At 40.9% G+C, this 22,969-nt stretch overlaps 1 protein-coding gene across 4 annotated transcripts in view; it reads left to right on the forward strand.

The window, feature by feature from the left end:
* ATXN7L1 (ataxin 7 like 1) overlaps nt 1-22,969 on the forward strand; it is a 278,870-nt gene that overhangs the window by 211,330 nt on the left and 44,571 nt on the right. For all 4 annotated transcript variants that reach the window (XM_044678663.1, XM_044678662.1, XM_044678665.1 and 1 more), the window contains exon 4: nt 3,331-3,553. In XM_044678663.1, coding sequence (XP_044534598.1) covers nt 3,331-3,553 — 223 coding nt within the window. The remainder of the gene's footprint in view (nt 1-3,330; nt 3,554-22,969) is intronic.

The following is a 22,969-nucleotide window of genomic DNA, read 5'->3' on the forward strand; positions in this document are numbered from 1 at the left end:
TGGGCAAGTCAATTAACACCCCCACCCCACCCCACTGCCTAGCACTTATTACCAATACTTAGTATTGATTCTAAGACAAAAAGATAAAGGTTTAAAAAAGAAAGAAATTCCAGAGAAGTAGATTTCAGTTTAACATGAAGAAAAAATGAGTCAACAAGGTCAAGAGCTCTCCAAAAGTAGATTAAGCTACCTTTGAAAGCAGTTGGGGTTTCACTTCATTTTTTGTCATTGTTTGATCTTCAGTCATGTCTCTTTGATTCCATGGCCCGTAGCTATCCATAGGGGCTTCTACTTCCTTGGCAAGGATACTGGAGTAGTTTTCCATTTTCTTCCCTAGTAGATCCAGTGGATCCTTTTGTCAGGCAATCAGAAGTTAAGTGACTTGCCCAGAGTCATAGAACTAGGAAGCATCTACGGTCATATTTGAACTCTGGTCTTCCTGACTCCCGGTCCAGGCTCTTAACTACTGAGCCACAGCTGCCCTCTTCACCTCATTAAAGGTCTTCATAATTGTGTATTCATGGATCCTCGTTTTACAGAGAAGGAAACTGAGGCACAGGATAGTAAGTGGCAGAAAAGGGATGTGACACTCCAAATCCAGTGTTCATTTCACCATACCGTGTATTTTTATTGTGAGGAGGATTCTTGTTGTGATATGAGTGAGAGTAGACTTTTTCTGCTGAGGTCTCTTGCCATGGCCAAGATTCTTCAGTATAAATCTAAACAGTTATTCCAGAACAATTCCAAGTCATAGCCAGGGTTCTAAAAGAAAACAACTTACCTCCCAAATCTCATAGCTAGTGTATTTTTAACAGGTGTCCATAGACATATCTTCTGCATGAAGATAGCTATTGTGGCAGAGTTCTAGACTCCGCAAGAAGAACAAAGTGCATTCTTCCTCAGATATTTACCAGCTGTGTCACCCAGCTTATTGACTTAACCTCTCTGGACCTCAGCTTTCTGACGTATGAAATGGGAATAATACTAGCACCCACTTCCCAGGGTTGTTGTGATGATCAGACAAGATAATTTGCATAAAGCTCTTTGTAACTTTAAAGGACCTTAAAATAATGAATGTTAGCTATTATTATTATTATCAGAAATAGAAAAAAGGAGCGTTGATTGGAGATGGCTGCCTACCATGCTAATCAGTGTGAGGAAGCACAGGAAAGCACCAGACTATTACCCAGGTGGCACTAGACTAGTTGTCCTCTTAGTTCATCATTCTTTTCCAGCTTCCAGTTCTATGTACCTATAGTAGTTGCTGGAGGCTTCTTGGTAACTGAAGAAAACTGACTAGCCCTTTTGGAATAAGGCAGGTGGAAGGAGAAGTTAAGGATATACCATTCTCTTTTACTCTAATATTCCATCCGCAACAACCTTCCACACCTATGAACCATACATAGTGCTTGCCTCTCCATCAGACTGCCTTTTTATTTTAAATTTATTTTCTATTAATCTTTTTTCTTTCTTTCTGACCTCCCCTGAATTGAAAAGAAAAAGAAAAAACAACCCCCCCCTTTAACAAATATGCATAGTCAAATAAAACACAGCGCCACATTGACCTGATCCAAAAATGTATATTGTACTCCAGAGGCATCGAATTCACAGCCTTTTGGCCACCAGAACCCCCATGGTGTGCCCAAACCAGATTAAGATGTCTTACGGAAAAATATTTGACAAAATAAATAAAAATACAGTGCAACATGTTGAATGGAAGTTTTCAAAGTCAACATGTGGTACAGACATCTGTTTCTATTTGAGTTTGACACCATTGTTATTCTACATCTTTAAAATAGATACCTTTCAAAATTAAGAAAGAATCCAGTTCTGTATTATTCACTGTATTCTGCAGTGCATATTTGCCGGTTCATCTTGCGGAGTATTACTTTGGAGTGCTAGTTTCTCAGTCGTCATTTCTTCAGCCTAAATTATTGCATTCATGGCCATTAAGGTCAAAAAAAGGATCAAAAATCATCCATCCAGGGGCAGCTGGGTGGCTCAGTGGATTGAGAGCCAGGCCTAGAGATGGGAGGTCCTGGGTTCAAATTTGGCCTTCCCAGCTGTGTAACCTGGGCAAGTCACTTGATCCCCATTGCCTACCTTTACCACTCTTCTGCCTTGGAGCCAATACGCAGTATCCACTCCAAGATGGAAGGTAAGGATTTTTTAAAAAATCATCCATCTCAAGGGAGGTAGGTGGCTCAGGAGATAGAGACCCAGGTCTAGAGATGGGAAATTCTGGGTTCAGACATTTCCCAGCTGTATGACCCTGTTTGCAAGTCACTTAACCCCCATTGCCTAGCCCTTCCCATTCTTCTGCCTTGGAACCAATACTTCATTTCAATTTTAAGACAGAAGGTAAGAGGAGGGCAAGAGGAAGGAAGGAAGGGACGGATGGACGGACAGACAGAAGGAAAATGACCACCTATCTGACCAATGTTTTCTGTTGTGTTGCTGCTGCAAATATTGCCCAGGATATGGGGATCCTGTGTCAGGTATCATTGCCATCTACGAAACCCTGACTCAAAAATCCTCATCTGGTGTGTTTTTTTTTTACCATTGAGTCCATGAGATCCAAAATGGCACCATAACAATGAAGATGAAAGTAACAGAATTAATACAAATTTTAAAATAAATATAAATATTAATATAATATATTCTATATAACATAATGAATATAAAATAAATTAAATTTAAAGAAAAAAAGTAACAATTAATTTTAAAAAACCTCTGCCGTCCACTGTCCACACTGCTCCTTATGAGGTCCTGCTGCTGTTTCTCATGACATTTAAGAACTTTTCCTGAGTTCAGGCTTGGGAATTTTCCATTTCTAACCATTTTTTACAGGTTGTTCATGCTTTGTGACTCCTAGGCTCTTAGGTTAGGATTTCCCACAGTTAGTTCATTAACTGAGATGGTTGATGTCTCATACTATGATTCTTAAATTTTTTGGTTGAGGTTGTGGCCGTGTTTAGTTTGTGGTATTAAGGAGAATGGCCTCCTATAAAACATCTCTGTGCCTCTCCCACGAGAACCTTGGAGTTAATTTGGAATGCAGTTTGATAAAGGAATTTGGTATTTGATAATTGCCAATTGGCAGAAGAGAGCAATTGGCACAAATAATTAGGCCTGAAAACCTCAGTGATTTGTCCATAGCAAAGAGAGGAATTTCCTCTTCGAGGTATGTGCGTGTGTGTGTGTGTGTGTGTGTGTGTGTGTGTGTGTGTGTGTATGTGTGTGTGTGCGCAGATAGGAGGAGTGAAAGAAGGGGAATTATCCTCCTACTGAAAACAAACTGCTGAATTCCGGCCTCTCTTTCCTTTCCAGAAAGAAGACACAGTTCGATGTGTAAACCTTCTCCCTCTCCAGCATCACCACCCTCCAATTCCAGGACATCACTATTACAAGTGAAAGCAAAATCCTGTATCAGCGGCCATAACCCCGTCAGCAGCAACTCAAAGCCATTCAAAACGCCCAAAGACAATCTACTTACCTCCAGTAGCAAACAGCACACAGTCTTTTCTTCAAAAGCATCAAGGGATAAACCATGGTGAGTCATTGGATGCTGAAAACACAGAACTCAGAGCTTGCCTTTCCCCACTTATTCCCGGTTGCCCTTAGAGTGAAACATGGTACTTCCTTTTTGATTAGACATTATAGCCATGCATTTAGGAAAGTGAGAAGAAAAGAAGAAAAACTAGAATATTGACCTGGAATTAAAAGCTAGAATGAAAGTGGGGGGCCTAAAATTTAGTCTTCTTTTCTTGATGTGGGACTTTTTTTTTTCTCCCTTTACTGGAAAGAGTGATCATGCTCAAGTAAAGAAACCAGAAAATGTCCTTCAATTATATGGCCAGTTTGGGATTTCTCATGCTAAATAATAATATTAAAAATCACATGTGAGAAACAGAGTGGCATCATGGATAGAAAGCTGACCTGGGAACCAGCAGTTCAGTTCTTACCTCTGAAATACACTGGCTGTGTGACTTTGGAGATGTCACTTCATCTCAAAGTGCTCCAGGCCCCTCTGTTTTCAGAAAAAGTGTCTCTATGCATTGTTAGAGGGAGTTTCTTCATGTGGGACGAGATCTATACCAGTGAAATCATAAGTCAGATCCCTAGTCCATTACAGAGGACAAGTACTGGCCCACTAGGCAACAGAGACCATTCTCCTGATGGAGGCTCCTCTATGGAGGGAAACTGAGGCTGGGATTCTGCTTTGTCCTGAACCTTCCTCTAGCATGGACTAAGGAGTCACATCTCTGATAGATACTCATGATAGAGCCAAAAAAAATTGCACATTGGTATGTAAGCTGAAGTTGGCCAAGAAAAATGTCATTGCTTTGAAAGAAATCTAGTTACAAATGTCTATGAAAATGTAATGAGATGGTGCCATTTTTTTTCAACTTTATCTTTATAAAAAATATTTTAGAGAGCAGCTAGGTGGCTCAGTAGATTGAAAGCCAAGGTCAGATATGGGAGGTCCTGGGTTCAAATGTGACCTCAGACACTTCCTAGCTGTGTGGTCCTGGGCAAGTCACTTAACCCTCATTGCCTAGCCCTTTCCATTCTTCTGCCTTGGAACTAATACACAGTATTGATTCCAAGATGGAAGGTAAGGGTTTTAAATATACATATGTTTTGTTTTGTTTTGTTTTGATTTTAGTTAGCTAGAGCAGGTTCCCTTTGTCATGAGAACGTAGAAGAAGCCAGCTAGAACAAAGAAGGTATTCCAGGCTCCACAGACATGATGATATTCACTCTAAGATGTTTAGGGAACTCGGACAGATTATTACAAAATCATTAACCCTTAACTGTGAGGCCTTCCTTGTGAAAGAAGTGTGCAAAAGACAGATACATTGTCCATATTTAGTCGGAGGGCAGAGTTTGTTTTGTTTGTTTGTTTTTAAATAAAAATGACCTTGATCGTTATGAACCATTAAGCTACACTTCATTCCTGGAAAGATAGTAGAAAAATCATTTGTCAATCAATTTTTAACCACAGGGTTTTGGTAGAAAGTAATTCACATTCTTTAATGAAAAGCTAATCATTTCCAGATCAATGGAATTTCCTTTTGTGATAGAAACCCAGGCCTTACAGACGATGGAAAGCCAACAGATGTCCTATATTTGCCCTTCACAGTAAGGCTTTTCTTTCTTTTCTTTTTTTTTTTTTTTTTAAACCCCTACCTTCCATCTTGGGGTCAATACTGTGTATTGGCTCCAAGGCAGAAGACTGGTAAGGGCTAGGCAACAGGGGTCAAGTGGCTTGTCCAAGATCACACAGCTAAGAAGTGTCTGAAGCCAGATTTGAACCTAGGACCTCATGTCTGGCTCTCAATCCACTGAGCCACCCAGCTGCCCCTAGTAAGGCTTTTCTTTCCCCATGCTGTCCTCATCCATCTGCTTCTTCCTTTAGCTCAGAGGATGCACAACTGACTGAGTAGATCACATTCAAAAAGTGACTGTCCCTGGGCCCAAGGATAACACACATCTAAGGATGAGTTCTGTAGTCATTATTAGCTGTTATCTTTATCAGTGACCTGGATGAAGGAAAGAAAAGAAATGCTTATCCTATTTGGCTAGAGGCAGCACTGCTAATGCCCTGGATGATAGGAAATTAGAGAAATGGACCTTCAAGAACAGAGCAAAGTTTAATACAGGGACAAACATAGGGCGCCATGTCTTAAATCCACAAATGATGAGATTAGGCTGTTTGGGTACATGTAAAGCCAAAAGCAAAAAGAGTTAAGGGAATTCCAGCGATCACAAGTCAAATGAATTGAATTGCCAATATAATCCTGTGACTAAAATGTTAACATACTAGCAAAACACCACAATAGATGTGTGGGACACAAAGAACAAAGAAGGAATCTTTTCCACATGTTAGCTGTTAGCTAGCTTATTATTTCCAGTTTTTAGCCTCCACCATTTTTGGAGGATTTGCAAAAAAACTGGGAAGGTTCACTTGAATTCTACAAATATTTTTGAGCATCCTTTATGGGCAAGCCTAGGAAATGATAACAAGAATTTTCAAAAGGATGGAAAATAGAAGCTTTAAGGAAAAAAATGAAGAGAACTGGGTTTCTTAATAACAATAGTGATTGGCATTTAGGGTGGTGCCTTAAGGTTTGTAAGACACACCATTTCCTTTGAATTCCACAAAAATCCTAGGAACTAAGTTCTGAAAGTATCATTGTCACCATTTTACAGATGAGAAAATTGAAGTTTGGAGAGAGAGTAATTGACTTGCCCAAGACCTCCCAATGAATATTTGTCAGAGGCAGGATTCAAACAAAATTTTCTCTCATTTCTGCTGCTCATATACTTAACACGAGAAAGAGAAGCGTAAAGAATAGGTGAAAGATTATTATGAGACCTTTTGACCCTCTTCTCCACAAACAATAGAATAAGAGCAAAGACTGCAAGAGAGAAAATGTTTAGAAATAAGGACGGACTTTTTGGCTTAAAAGAGTGATTAAATATTGGAAAGGACTGGCAGATTTAAGATTTTGTGGTCCTGGAGATAGACAACAATCCATTTTTTCCACTTTAGTCAGTCACTTGAAAGCAAGAAGGTGAACCAAGTAAACCAAGCAAATGCCTTGATTCTCTAATATAACTTGGTTTCACTGAGCTGACAGAAAGAAAGACTTTAAAATTAATATTCTGTAGCAAGTAGTTGTATGTCTCAGTAATTGCACAAAATACTGTTCCATGGTTATACTTAAGGGGATCTAACCATGACTGGTGCCAAAGGGAAGCAGACAGGCTTATCCCCTCGCCTAACAAACAGTTTAATTAAGCCTGATATCTCGGCATCAGAAGAGTGGTGTAAATATTAAAACAATAGATAGAATAATTAATAAGACCCTCTTTAGGCCAAGGGATCCTAAAATCCAATTTGGATGTTGCTCGGGGAGAATGATATCGGCTTTTTGAAAGCCAAGAATAAGCACTGCCTGAGAATGGTTGTCCATGAACCCGGCTAGAGCTGCAGGTAAGGGACAGGCTTTCTCAAATAGATCAGAACTACTTATGAGTGAGAGTGGTTTTTTAATTATACTAAATTCAAGTTGAACCACTAGAAGCTTCTTCCATGAGTTTAAACAGTCTGTATAATTTTATTTGGAACTTAATTAGTTAAAAAATCCTAAACTTGAATGAATCCGCCAATGGAAAATTTGGCCTTTCTGGGTTTCATACTATATGGTTCTTGCTTGTGGCTTTCTTTAAATCCTCCTTAGAGAATCAGTCAATCAATGAGAATTTATTAAGCACCTTCTGTGTACAAAGCACTCTGTTTAGCAGTGGGGATACAAAGAAAGACAGATATCCATCCATCCTATGCTACATAGTCCTTCCTATGGAGTTTTCATTACCATCCCTAATTGTCTCATTCCTACAACATAAACCTTCTTTTCCATCAAACATATCCTTGGCAACACCTTCTGTACCACTTTTCATTCATTGGTGGTAACGTTCAAACTTACTTATGGGTACCATATGTTTTTATGTTGCCATTTAAGTCACTTATAAGTTTGATTCCTTTGAGATTCTTTTGTTCCATGATTCTCAGCTATGTAGCAATGTCCAAATGGATCTGTGCTCTCTTTTGGAAACGCCTTCCAATGGTGCAGGTTACAACCCATCCATGCTTGCCATTCTAGATGATTCTTATCCATGCCCTCCGTCAGTATGCCATTTTGATCTACCCAACGTACTGGAGGCCATATTCACTTTCTCTTGACATTCTACGGGGTACTAAAGAAGCACTCTAGCTATCTACAGATCACCCTTTGGCCTGCCATGGCCGCCTTCTCTTCCTATCATGCCATTCCTTGATGATGTCTTTTCCTCCTGTTCTTCAAATTTCTTCATGAATTGTATGTTGCAGCCTACTCACACCCACCATTTCCTTCTGTGAGATATTAATTTGTAATTTTTTTAGCATTCTTATATTCCACCAAATAACAACAGGATGTTTTGTCAACCAAAAAGTATTAAAATATGGGCTTTTGCTTTCATGGGATCTTCAGGGTCATTAAATTACATAAATGTAATTTCTCAAAGGCGATCCATTGTGCTTTCTTCTCATTCAGCTCCAGTGCCAACTTGTCTATATGTACTTTCTATTCCAAATATATTTATATTTATAGTAATCATTATATATATTTAGAGAATGAGAATACATACATATGTGTTTATAGGTATAAAGAGAAATAGATTAAAATGGAGTTTTATAGTAAGTTATTCATACAAATACATATTGTAATCTGGATAATATTCTTTATTCAGTTGGTCTTTCCTGTACAGGCCAAATTATCTTGGGTTATTATAGCTCTCTTCCAAGAGACTCTGCCATATTCTAGAGCTCAAAGCAATCAGCACAATGACTGGAGAATTAGGAGCCTCAAAATGACCTCTCCATCTATAGGGAGTCCTTACTCAACTTGAATTCCTTGTTAGTTCTCATCATAGTGGGAAATTTTTTCTTTCTTTAAATTCTTGTCTTTCCTCCTCCCTGGTAAGAGAAGTAGGAGGAAAGAAGGGAAAGTAAAGAAGGGAAAAAATTAAGTAACTAAAGAAAGAGATAACAAAGCATTAAACAAAACTCCCAAACCAGGGAAAAGGTTGACATGTGATATGATATGAAGAGTGAGGCTCTCTCCTGTGGAAATAAGGCCACCTTAAGTTAGATTGAACAAAAGTTATCATAGGAACAAAGTGACTTAAAAGAAGACAAAAAGGAAAACAAAAAATCCAACTAAGCACTTATCGCCAAAAGAATATTGATGGTAAAAGAAAAGACTTGGGAGGTGAGGTGGGCAGCAAGCAGTCTAGGGCTATTTAAAGAACTGCACAGGGCAGCTAGGTGACTCAGTGAATAGAGTGCCATGCCTGGAATCAAAAGGACCTGGTTCAAATCTGGCCTCAGATACTTCTTAGTTGTGTGACCCTAGGCAAGTCACTTAACCCCATTTGCCTAATCTTTACCCTTCTGTCTTGGAGTTTTTACTAAAATAGAAACTTGGAGTTAAATGAAAAACAAACAACCCTGCACTGTTTCTAAAATTCTGGGTGGGGAGATCTCTTCCCCTCTCAATTCTGATCTGAGATTATTTTCTATATACCACATTTGGCCTGCCTAGTTCTTGTCACAGTCTGGGAGATTGATCCACTTTGTTATTCTGGTGTCTCTTTCACGTTAGTGTGGTTTTCACAGAGGATGCTTTGTAGTATTCCAGAACTTGGTATGATTAATACTATGCCATCTGCAAGTTAGAGCATTTGGAGATGCCATCAATAGGGAATCCCTCTTTTGTTTGGATTTCATGAGGGATGTCTTCCATGATACCAGAGAACACTGTGGGTGAGCTTTTACATCCCTCTTTTACACCTCACTTGATCTTAAAACTCAGGGAATCACTGGACAGAGTTATTATTTAGTCACATCTCTCATTGATGCTTTCTGAATTCCAGCATATTCAGTGGAGACTTTGTCTCAGAAGAACCCTTCAAAGAGAAAATCAGAAGGTGCTAAAAAGTGACAAAAAACTCAACAACGTAATACAAAATTAAATGGACTATTTCTCTATAACTGGCGATAGACACTGCAGTCATTTCAGGATCAGCTGCTGTGTTCAGTCAGAAAATCTACAAGATAGAGCAGAGGTTAAAGTAAAAAATACCTCTTTAATACAAAGGCCATCACTATGTCTTGTGGCTAGCCAGGAAGATAGCCCTAAACGGGCATGCACAGTGCAGGCTTTTGAGTGTTCGGACCTCCTGTTTTTTTACAGTTCATTTATCTTGCCCAGAGATGACTTTCCTTGAGATAACCAGAGCTAAGAGGAACCCATGTGTGAAATCCTAAAGTCCTTGGCTGCAAAGCCCATAGGGAAAACAATGCCCAATGCAGACAAGCTAGTTTGGGTTACTAGCAGTAAATCAGCAGTGGATCCCACCTGCCCAAGTCTTCTTAGCTGTGATGTAGGCGTTAGCCTTTAGCCCTAAGAACACAGCTGACCAGGCAGAGGCCCGGGCTTAGACTCAGACAGTCTTTTCCTACTCCTGCTACTGTAGCTGAATTGGTCTAGCACAGCCAGTTGGTCAAGGACTCAGACTGGCCCTGCTATTTGAAAGGGAGGAAGAGAACAGGTTTTCTTCCCTCGTAATGAATTATTTCCTTTTCCCTAGATCCGATCAACCCAGAACTGTATGTTGAATACTAAATATGCCCAGCCATTAAACATGCAAGATATGGTTCTGCTATTCCAAAAGAAAAGGAGAAAAAAGAAAAAATTAGCAGGCTTGGTGCCCTCTCTGCATGTACACGCTGGCAATGGTGGCTTGTTTGTTGTATGTTTTTCCTGTCCTCTGAAAAGCATGGCTTCACTCAAGATGGGAGGCACATCCTCCCAGAGTGATGGGAGTGGGAGTGGAAGTGTTTTGGAAATCTTCCCAATACATTACGGAAAGGAAAATGATAAATGAGAGGCCCTGGCTAGCTGCCCAATGGAGAAACCTGGTTGGCTGATCTCTCCTTCCCTTGTATTGGCAAGGGCCAGAAGCAAGGCTGTTGCTCAGGAATGACAGCTCCAGGAGGAAATAGGCAGCTGAGTCTAGGAGACGGTACACCGAACTGAGGAAACAGAACACTTACAGACTCTGTGTGTGTGTGTGCATGTGTGTGTGTGTGTGTGTGTGTGTGTGTGTGTGTGTGTGTGTGTGTGTGTGTCTGACAGGCCGGCTTAAACATTCTGTGCCTCCTTCGTGTGATATGTCTCTAAAATGGGACTAGCCTTCCCCCACCTAAAAGGGGTAATTGGAGAATAAGTAAGGAAAAAGCATGTTGAATTCCTTGAAATTAAGAAAACTGCTTTTATCCATTAGGATGGCATTATCCTCATTCTTGATGATATTATTAGGGAGGGAGGATTACCAGAGGGTTGGATGCAGAAAAGAAATAGATATAATTCTATGTGCTCTGATTACAAGACCAAGGAGAGGATAGGGAGGGGAAATGAGATCAATTATACAATATTGGGATTTTAGATCATTTGTTATTTTTTTCCCCTCATCCTCAACAACTTTTTGCCACTTTAGGAAAATGTTAAGATGCAGGGAATTGATATTTTTGCAGGTTCTATCTCCATTTCATAGTAATCCCTTGTCTGAGGTAGCTCATTGGCACAGTGGGTAGAGCACTGGGTCTGGAGTCAGAAACCCCTGGTTTCAAATCTGGCCTCTAGTACTTACTTTCTTTTTTTTTTTTTTTTCCTAATTTACTCTTTTTTTAAAACATTTTTTATTTAAGTATTTTCCATGGTTACATGATTCATGTTCTTTCCTTCCCCTTTTCCCCTCCCTCCTCCAGAGCTGACAGGCAATTCCACTGGGCTGACATTTACTTTCTATGTGACCCTGAGCAAGTCTCTTAACCTCTTGTCTGCCTCAGTTTCCTCACCTGTAAAAATGGGGACAATGACAACATCTACCTCACAGAATTGTTTTGAGGATTAAATGTGATTAGCACAGTGCCTGGCACCTAGTACAGACTTAATAAATGCTTGTTTCCTTCCTTCAATAAACAAAATTGTTAATGTTCTCAAGTAGTTTATAGTCTTCTGAGGAAAATAAAATATACTGTACACAGAGAAGTAAATACAAGCTACATACAAAGCAACAGGGAGAGGGGCTTCCTAACAAGTGGGGGAATCGATCAGGAAAAGCTTCACATAGGATGTAGCGATTGAGTTGAGCCCTAAAAAGTGCCAGGGATTCCAAGAGGTGAAGGTAAGGAGGAGGTGCATTTTAGGCACACAGGCTACATAAGCAGAAAGACAGGAGATGAAATGTCAGGTTCTAGGAAAAGCAAGTAGGCCAGCTTGGCTGGAACATGGGAGATGGCGGGGAGAAGGGGGCAGGGAGAAAAGGACCGTAATGTGAGATCAAGCTGGGAAAACAGGTTGGAGCCAGTGTGGAGGTTTTTCAATGCCAGAGGAGTTTGTATTTTATCTTAGAAGCTTTAGGGAGTCATGGAAGATTCTTGAGCAGGTGAGTGATATGATTAGACCAGTTTTTTAGAAATACCATTTTAACATCTGTGTGGAGAATGGCTGGTTATAGATAGAGGGAAGAGATTGGAAGAATAATGGAAAGGCAAGGGCAGTCATACAAATGGGAAGTCACAAGGGCTAGAACTAGGTTGCTGACCATGTGAGGAGGGAGAAGGGGACAGATAAATAGGGATGAGAAATATAGCAATTAGTTGAATATAGGGATAGTGAGGAAAAGTGAAGAGTAGAGGATGACTGAGGTTGTGACCCTTAGTGACTAGAAGGAAGATGGTATCTTCAGCTATAATGGAGAAGTTAGGAAGAGGGATTGACTTGGAGGGAAAGATAACTTATTCTGTTTTTGAAGTAGTGAGTTTGAGATACCTATGTGATCTTCTTCATGTCCAACAGGCAGCTAACATGGTGGAGTACTAGACCTGAGTCGGAAAGACTCATTTTCCTGAGTTCAAATCCAGTCTCAGACACTTACTAGTTGTATGACCCTGGACAAGTCACTTAAACCTGTTTGCTTCCGTTTCCTCTTCTGTAAAGTGAATCAGAGAAGGAAATGGCCAAACACTCCACTATCTCTGCCAAGAAAAACCCAGAAATACACTCAGGTTAGGGTTAGAGTCTAGACAAAGGTTGTAGGAAAAAGGCAAGTGAATGACCTCAGAAAGAGCCTTGAGGAACATTCATGACTAGTAGGCAGAGCATGGAGGATGATCCAGAAAGGAGACTGAGAGAAGACAATATCTCCAAGGAGGACGTGGTCCACAGCATCTAACAGTGCCAAGAAGTCAAGAAGGATTAGAAATGGCTATGAGATTTAGCGTTGAAGAAATCATTGACCATCTTAGTTTCAGTTGAGTAATGAGATTATAATCCAAATCTCAACTGGCTGAGAGGTGAATGAGAAGAGAAGAAGTGAAGACAGCAAGTAAATTGCTTTTTCTAGGAGTCTTGACTTTGAAGGGGAGGTGAGAAAGGAGGTGTTTTTAAATGCCTGCATGTCCTCACTAGTCTAGCTTCCCATACCACTACAGATGGAAGGAAGTTTGCTGATAGCTAGTCTTCCCCCTAACAATTCAAGGAGAATAAAAGGAATAAGAAATGAAAGATGGGCTTGTTAGTTTGTTCCTTCTTGGTGTTGAAGCTCCTGCCCTGAGGCAGACGAGCAGCTCATCTGCAGTCTCTCTTCTTAGAGAGCTTCCAAGGCCATATGTTAATAGATTTGCCAGTGACAGCCCAGTATGTACATAAGTGAGACTTGACCTCAGACCTTCCATCCTTCACAGGTAGCTTTCCGTTCCTTTTCTCAGGCTACCTCTGAGATTGGACATCCCCTCATCTTCACCCTACTCCACGATGAGGAAGAAAGGCAACCATAGGATAAGGAAAGGAAGGGAGAGAACAGAAGGACAGGCTCCAGATACAGGGAGAGTGTTTGGGCAGTGGACGATGGTAGGGAAGATTCAAAAGAGGGTGGGGACCTTCAGACCTCCTTCAGACTGCCTGGGAAATACCTCCTTACACCAGTGAGGCATCAAGGACAAGGAAGTTATTACTCCTTCAACATTTAAGTGCATCTCACTCATTCAGCTTTCAGATAAGCTAGGGCAAAGTCTCCTGCTTTGAAAGATGGGCTCAAAACTCCATGTGGTCTTGGTAAATGAGAAAAGTTCTCAGAAATAACAGAATGGAATTCTTCAAGGAGGAAGAAAGGATATTATCACCCCAGCTAGAAAGGAAACGGAAGCCAAAGGATGAAGAATGACCAGTTCCATGTACCATTTAATCAGGCTGTGGGTCAAAGTGAATAACAAGATACCGTGGAGCATCATTTGTTTTTTATTGCTCACCAGAATGCTTTCCTCTTTAGCGTAGTGGCAGATGGGATAGAGGCTTGATTCAGGAAGTTGATTGAGTTGTTTCAGTTGTGTCCAGCTATTATTTATTTATTGGCACCATTTGGGGTTTTCTTGGCAAAGAAACTGGAGTAGGGGCAATAGGCAGCTCAGTGAATAGAGAGCCAGACCTAGAGGCAGGAGATCCCTGGTTCAAATGTGACCTCAGATACTTCCTAGCTGTGTGACCCTGGGCAAGTCACTTAACTCCAGGTGCCCAGCCTTTACCTCTCTTCTGCCTTGGAACCAATTCTTAGTATTGATTCTAAGATGGAAGGTGAGGGTTTTTTAAAATGGAGATATAAAACTTATACTTTAAAAGGAAACGACTTAAAAATAAGCAAGTGCGTAACTTTCATGAAGATATATTGATTTTATGGGAAGAAAACCTCCCAAGCATGAATGATACAGGAATGCCTATCAATAACTTCGTAAGAGGAAACAGTCCAAGACCGTAGAATGATGCTCTCATTATATTTAGCATGAGGCAATCTGTTACTAGAAGTCCATAACTGGTTCAGAACTTGTAACTAGAAAACAATATGAAGAACTTGCAGAACAAGGCTTTTTTGGTGTTTTCTTCTAGTTCGGTCAAAAATTAAGACTCCTTGCTAATTGTTAAAAACATAAGACACAAAGATTAGAGGGAGAAGAGACAGGGAGGGCACAGCTCCCTATATGTGATGTGTTCCTTCTCGCATAGACTGATGGATGGGTTTGTGTGTCTTCTGTTCCTCTGAGGATAAAATGGGAAAACAAGTTTAAGCTGCAGGGCAAAGGATTTAGGTTAGCCCAAAGGGGAAAACAAATCCTGACCTTAGAATGAGGCCCCTGAATGAAGCTCTGGAATCTAATTGTGTTTGACACCACCCTCCCTGGGGACCACCAAGTGTAGATAGAGAGGAGAGTGTGCACTGGTTGTTGGGAAGGGAAAAGAGATGTGTTCATACTTTGGTTTTTGCTATACTTTCTCAGTCAATGTCCTAAAATCTCTGAAAAGGAGAATCTTCTCCTAAAAGATGGGGGGAAGTGGGAAATGTGCTTAGGTTCACCACATAGACAAGACAATATCTCAAATTCCTTCTAGTCTTAAGAGTCTTGGATCCCAGCATTAAAAGAGAAAAAGGGCAGACGAGAAAACTGAGACTACCTGAAGGCTGAGCAAGATACGTGGAGCTTCTTGGGCCCCCAGTCTCTCTTTCCTTCTGAGGGTAGCAGGTCATCCAAGGCAATCCTGGGCAGAGATTGAGATCCTGAAACGTGTGCCAAATCGGCCGATCTCAGATGACTTTAATACTGAGACCCAGTCCTTTTTATCCCCTAATTCCCCCTGAATGAATAATCGGGTCAGAGAGGAAGCCAGGAATAGCTCTGGTCCTCACCAGGCACTCTGGTATGCCAACACAAGTACTTGAGGTCACCCAACAAGGTGGCCTCTCCTCTCTCTCCCTAGCCCTTCCCAAAGATGGAGAAGTCGTTTTCTTTCTCATGGCTTCTTTAGGCTTTCCCTCTGCCCTCCATCTACCCTGGCAGTTCTGTTGACACAAGAGCCTGGTGAAGGAGAGATAATGGTGAATTGCTCGGCTCTTATGGCTCCAGGAGGGGATGCAGTAGCCAAGTCAGCATTACCCTCAGTTCAAAGGGATCCCATTATTAGCCCAAAAGAAGATTCCTTCTGGACACTGACATCTGGTGGCTGAAGACAGTCACTTTCCCATCTCATTAGTCCCTTAAAGCAGGGTTGGCCCAAAATTAAGCTATGGAGAAAGGTGAACTTCCTTTTTAGACCCCTTTCCTTTCAGTTCTGTATTCATTCATGACTTCTGCCCCATCAGGCTTCATCCCCCTCATTGTCCAGGGCTCAGGCCCTCCTCTCTCCTCTTCTGGACAAAAGCTACTCTTGGGAAAGATCTGCTTTCAGATATTTAGACCCAAATATGAATCGAAGTTGCTGTTTCTTCTCCCCAAAATCACCGTGGCATAAAAAAAATTTTATTCCTGAGGGAAAGAATTTCGAACAGCACTAAGCAGCTGAAGTCAAGTCTGTTTTCTTCTTGTATGAAGCATAGGGACACAGTGCTGACTGGTATTTCTTACACTATGTTAAATGGTAGTTTTCTGTTCTATCAACGAGTAAAGGCAAATCCTAAAAATTTTACTAAGGTGAATTCCTTGTTACCTTTGTCACAGTATCACTAATTTAGTGGGGTGGGGTAGAAAGAGCGCTGAACTTGGGGAAAGTGGAACCTGAGTTCTGATCCTTACTACCTTTGTTGTCTTGGGCAAGTCACTTAATCTTTATAGGTCTCACTTTCTTTACGTGTAAAATAAAGGGTTCACACTAGATGACTAGTGAGGTTCCTTCTAGCTCTAGGTCCTCTAGAAGACTAGATAATCTACTATAAAAGGAATAACTCCATGCCACTGAGGAAAACCTGGGTTTGAGTATTAGCTCAGACACTTAGTAGCTATGTGACCAAAGGAACTGGTGTCTCGTCCATAAAAGGATCATCAGAATGCCTATAGCATATACTTCACGAGCTTCTTGTGAAGATCACATGAGATGGTATATGGAAAATACTTTGGAAATCTTAAAGAGGTATATGAATGAATGCAGTGATCATCATCACCATCATCGCTGTCATCTACCTACCTCTATTTTTCTCTTGTTCATTTTTCCTCCTGAAATACTAAGAATCTTTTTGGGCAGGTCAGTGTGCCTAGAGTATCTTCCAAAAAGAGACTTTCTGAGTTTTGTGAGTCTCAGTATTTGGTTCTCTTCCATATCCCCACTAACAGGAAAACCAAAGCTGCTTCAGAACAGTGTTCTCTAAATGTTTTTGATCAACTGTGCCCTTCTTAGCAAGAAAATTTTGAGCAGGCAAGCCCAATATGTGTTTATTACTTATTCATAAAATTATTCTCGGGTACTTCTGTGCTGATAACTGTATATCATAAAACTTATACAAGGAGACAAAGACAAAATGATTTTGGGTCTTAGAATCAATAGGGAACCGTTTGACTTTATTAAGTGATGTGGTCCAATATTGGAAATCGGTTTCAGAAAATCACTTTGGCAGCTGTGGAAAGGATGGGATTGGATAGTATAGAGATGTGGCTGGAAGATGACAATAGCCAGTCAGAAGGTTACTTAATGGTCCAGATGAGGGAGGCGATAAGGACTGAAATTAAGGTAGAGGCCATGTTAGGGGAGAGAAGGGAACAAGTGGGGGAAGGGTTACGGAGATAGAAACCACAATTTTGCCATGAGGTGTGAGAGAGAGGAGTTAAAAATGACACTGAAGTTGTTAACCTGGATGACTGGAAGGATGGCTGCCAAGGCCTTGACCAAAATATGGGAGTTTAGAAGAGGGGGGAGTTTTGAGGAACAGATGTAATGAGATCTTCAGAGCAGATTATGACCCATCCATGCCTAATCACCATATGAGATTCACTCTGTCTTACCCAAAACGAAGAAGGGTTGTGGTACAGCAGAGGCAAGGGGCTTGCTGTTCCTGTACTTAATATAGTGTCCAGTCCATAGTACACACTTACTAAGTGCTCATTGACTGTCTTTCCACTGCCTCGTGGGATAGCCCGCCTTCTGAAGGGTATAAAAGCTATCAGGTAACATATAGGACAGAGGGCAAGTGAGCAGTGGAGGAGCGAGTTTTCCATTGGAATCTATGGCAGCTACTGCTATGAGTGTCCAGTTAGCAATTAAATTATAACTGCCCTTATGGACTAATGCCTGCCTCTGAAGGTGGAGAAGGGACAATTGCATTCAGATCTTACACCATGAAGGAAGGGGAAGAATATGTAACAAGGAGGAATAAGGGTAGATATGGCTATATTGTATAAAAACTCTACAATGGGCCATTGCTACAGGAGAAGGAGGTGCACACCATCTTCCCAACCTCCATTAATCGATCACGTTCCCGGAGGTGAGGCCCCAGATCCCAGCTTTGGAGATAAGTGGTGTCTAGAAGAGCACACCGTGGTTTCTCCTCTTGAAGTGTCTTGTATAATCAGCAGTAATCTCCACTGCTTATCATGTTCCTAAAGAGCACTTGCTAATAACTAAGATTTCTTTTCATAATGAACAATAATAGTGTTTGAACATCTGCAAAGTTCTCTCTATAGATTATAACATTTGATTTCATGCCTAGGTTGTCTTTGTGTAAGAGGAAGTTGAAGCAACCACTTGCAGTTTTTCTCCAAGTGTTTTGGTGGTCCAGATGAGGAAGTCTAATCAACCTATCCAGAGCTTTGGTGATGACCAGCTCATTAAGAACATGCCAGAACTAAGGTGCTTAGCTTTAAGGGAAGCCAAGTCACCTGAGGAGCATTTTTTAATTGAGCGACTTTGAATGGGTCAATTAATTAACTAGTTAATTGATGAGAAGGTGTTTATAAAGCACTTATTATAACCCAGGCACTCTGCCTATTTTGGGGGTGCATATGTAAGCTAGCAAGACAATCCTTACCATCAAGGAGCTTGCCTTCAAATAGAGAAGTGATGACTAGAAAGAAGTGTTTTGAACAAGAATATCACAGGGGTGGTGAAAGGAACCATACAACAATTGACTCCTCCTTTCCAAGAATAGTAGTGTTGATTTGTTCTCAGAGCTAGAGTTGGAAAAGAAATACATGTGAGATGGCATGGCATAGTGGCATGGCATGGTATGGAAATAGCTAGTGAGTAGCTTTGGGCAAGATAAGATGAATGCTTACCAGTCAGAAACTCAGTGGACTTCAGGGATGAGAGAGCTTTAGGTCCAGTCGGAGGTGGAGGCTGACACCAGGACCTTCAGCTTAGCACTGTTGGTCCATCCTGAAGTTCATTCTGTTTATTTTCAAGTGTTTTAATGCTGCGCCAAGGTCATTGTGAAGGGAATTTTGATCCTTTCCTCCTGAGGAGCTGGTCAACTTTTCAGCCAACTTGATAAACAAAATTTCTGTCCTGTCACTAAGGTCATTAATGTCAAAATGCCATAAAGCATTCTTTGCAGGACAGGCTCCTGCCTCATACCTCCTACCATAGCCCTCAAGTCAGCATTGATCTAGCAATAATCTGTCTGGTCTTGCCCTGGTAGCCAGTTGTGTACCCATCTAAGAACCCTGTGATACAGACATTTTCGTGACTTATTAAGGATGTGTTTTGTAGGATAAAATTCAAAGGCTTGCTAAAACTGAAAGAAATTGCCTATATTGCCTTCTGTTTCCAAGGCGTAATATTCAGAAAGGAGTTGGTAAAGTCTTTGAGGTTTGTTTTGTTATTTCCCAAGCTATGCTTGTACTCCATGCTCATTATAGTGTTTGCAAACTAAATTTAAAATGATCTGTTTCCTCATAGGAGATAACATTCATTCAGCAAACATTCACTGGGCACCTTTCCGGATGTCATGCTTGGGATTCAAAAGTTTTCATTTTTCAGACCAGTCCCCAAATATTTCTAAATCTAGTGCCCTCAGTGATGATATTGTGTGGTTTTTTTAGTTGTTCCCAAGTCTTGTTTCAATTTGAAAGATATAACGATAATTTCCTAACAGTCACTATAGAAGAGGGAAATCAATGGAGATTATGGAATCATTTGCATAAAGGTCTTAAAATAGGACAACACTAATCCTTCAGGGATATTGTAATGCTGTTTTTACCTCCAAGGAGAGAAGACTAGATAAATCAACCCTCCTGAGTTTCTTGGAAGTCATATCAATGAGGGGGACATTTTATATATTCAGGCAACTAGAACAGGCGTATGAGCACAGGTTCCTAAAAGAAATTAGTCTGGGATTAACCAAGAATTTTCATCAAAAATGTAATCCCCAGCAATAGTATTACATTTTTTTAGGCTTTCCCTCAATAAATGCATCTTGTTTCTATGCAGGTAAGTGTAAGGATAATTGGGGAACATTTCTGCAGGTCTCAAGACATGAGAAACCTTTTTCTAAGGACCCTTCTGACTCTAAAATTCTCCTTTTCTCAAGATTTATGTGTTGATAATGTTGAAACTGTAAATTATGATCATCAATAAGGTATAATCACTCTGATAGCGCCTGGATCTAGGAATATGGCAGCCACCTTCCTCAAATGGAAATTGAGATGATCTGCCTCGACTCCATTGCAGACAGTAAGGAGCGAAGTGGGGAGGGGGTGGGGGGTGGCAGCAAGGGTGTATGAAAGGCACGTTGTGTGAATGAATGTAAGAGGAAACTTATTCGTGAAGGCCAAAGGGTCACTTTGGCTAGAAAGGGCAAGTTATACATGCCAAGTGCATTGGAAGAAAGATGTGCAATTAACAGAGGGGCCCCGAAGAAACAAGCGGGCAGATTGTCCCCCAACATGGCCAAACACTTGATTGTGGGGAGCCCATGTTTTCCATAGCAGGGCTGAGGGAGGGCGGCCCCTGACTATGCAATCCTCTCTCCATGACAGCCATGCAGAGGTACAGAGATAACAAGGAGATAACTACTCCCAGTATATTACACTCAGCAGGAAAACAAGCTGCTGCCCCGTGCTCCCTTAAAGAGTTCATCCCAAGCGAACAAAACAGGCATTATGGAGCCAGCGGGAGAAGATCAGAGAATCATCCTTCTCTTTCACATACTGCTTGCAAAGAGGACGATAGTGAGTGGGTAAATGTGGCTAATTGTGAGGCTTCTGGGAGGGAGTTGGGGAATTCCTTGGAACTGGGGGAAGGAAATTACAGGAACAGAGCCATCAGACCCAAGAAAGGATGGCTAGGCTTACCACCCAGAAACAAACCGCTTAGGCAACAAATTGGGGGCTAGTCATTGCAGCCCATCCTGACTTTGAATTGTTTGAGTTCCTCTGATAAATTATAGAAAATGGTCCCATTATTAGAGGAATCGGAGAGCATGTTTTAACTTACCCCCCAAATGGAAGCATCTTTACCTTGTTCTTCAAGACTCCATACTTCAAAGGAGAATGCACACCAAAGTAAATCCTATTTAAACCCATTGTGTCCTGGGAAAGTAGCTGGAGCAAAGAAAACTAAGGGTGATGGGAAGAGAAAGATAGGGACAGAGAAAAAATCTTTCCAGGGGTACTTACCAAAAATATTTTCTTTTACTATAAGCCACAAATTCTTGAAACTTGTGTTGTTATAAGCTGCTTTAGCAGCCCCGTAAAGCCTATGGACCCTTTCTTAGAAATTGTTGTTGGGGTTTTTTCCATCCAAGACCACCGATGCCCTGAAGTCTCTCCAAAAAACTAGTGCTCCAAGGACCCCAGATTAAGAGCTTCTGCCCTAGATTATAAGAGCATGGGGTAAATGAAGAGGTGCAGAGTGGGACAGAACAGAGAGGGAGAGGGAAATGCTCTCAAAAGTTTCGGGTTACTTTCATGTTCTGATTTTTAAAAAGGTTGAGAACCTCTGGGATTTATTTTTCAAATTGTGTATGGCATATCTTGCATACATTTCCTCTCTGTTCACTGATTTAGGGATTCAAGACTGTTGCCAGTAAGAGTGAAGAAAAGAGACAGAATACTGGGATGAGCCCATGGCTGCCATTTATACTGGGTGGGATGAGGGTGGTACGGTCACATAGGTATGATTTTCACTTCTCACTTCCTCTTAATTTCTCCTGGTGATGTGTTTTGACTCCCAGCTTCTCCTCCCCTAGAACCATTAGAGTTACCAGTTTCTCTTTTCTGTTGATTCCTAGCAGAGTCTCCTCCTTGACTCTAGCTAGAATCATATTGCTTCAGAGGGACATCTGGACATTTTCCCAAGGACTTGAGGGCTACCCTGTATTTTTCTAGGGAAAAAAAAGAGAGACCAAATAAGTAATCAACAGTAGCAGCTGCCAAGTTCTACCCCCTCTGCTTCATAGCCTTATCCCCCAGTTGCCTTAGACCCTTGAAAATGACACAACAGAGAAAGTACACCATTCCTACCGTCCCCAACGTTCTACCTCATAGCTTGGCATCATGGAAGTTTGCCAGGCATAGGAAGGCCGACACTGATCACATTAGATTTGGACTTCTTTGATAGATGACTATCTCCAAATTCTACCCCTTCCAAAATAAATGAGGCTTGAAAGAATTGGATGTTGGTATTTTTCAGGCTCCTCATGGGTTAGTTCTCCGATTGGCTAGTTTCATTCTGATTCTGTTGTCAGCCTCTATATATTGAGGTAATTAGGGCCCAGCAGGATTTCTAGGAACACTAACTAGCAGCTTAAGAATAGTAAACAAGCACTCCATCATCCATTGGCAGAAAGCTCAAAATAGGAGATTGGTAATTGGTATATCTAACCTGGTCAAAGTATAAGTAAACATAATGGGGACAACAGAACTCTAAGGAGATGAGACAGCTGGCATTGTTCCAAAGAGCTGGATTGGCTGCATCTATAATTTTGTGGCTGACTTGGGGAAGCCAAGTCTTAGCTGGATATACACTTTGGGGGGAAAAGACAGCATGCTACATTAAACACTTAATTTTGGGGTTGTATTTGCATCAATTCTCAAAATATCCTCTGCTTATTCTATTCAAATAGAAACATTTATAAGTTATTATTTACTTGGCACTTTGCTGAGTTATTTTGCAAATGGGTAAATGAAGACCCCAAAAGGCTCAGGAAGTAGTAGCATGCTATAGTGGGAAAAAGACCTGATTTTGGAGTCAGAGAGACCTGAGTTCAAATTCAAATTCTTCCTCCTTACTACCTCTGTGACTTGGGGCAAGTAACTTAACCTCTTTTTTTCATTTGTTAAATCTAGAGATTAGATGGCCTGGAAAGGACCTTTTTAGCTCTAAAATCATAATCCTGTGGTCACTGATTTTCACAGAGTTTCCAAGCAGGAGATTAGTCAGTCTAGAACTGAGACGTTCAAATTCCCTTTCCTGAATTTTTTTAGGTAGACCACACACTCATTATCATTATAGTCAGTGTTCACATTTTTATTGTCCAATATGGAGGGCTTTCCTCACTGCTCCAAAAGGTTGGTAAAACAAGGATTGTTATCCTCCTT

This window comes from Gracilinanus agilis, chromosome 5, assembly GCF_016433145.1.
Source record: "Gracilinanus agilis isolate LMUSP501 chromosome 5, AgileGrace, whole genome shotgun sequence".
Lineage (NCBI taxonomy): Eukaryota > Metazoa > Chordata > Mammalia > Didelphimorphia > Didelphidae > Gracilinanus > Gracilinanus agilis.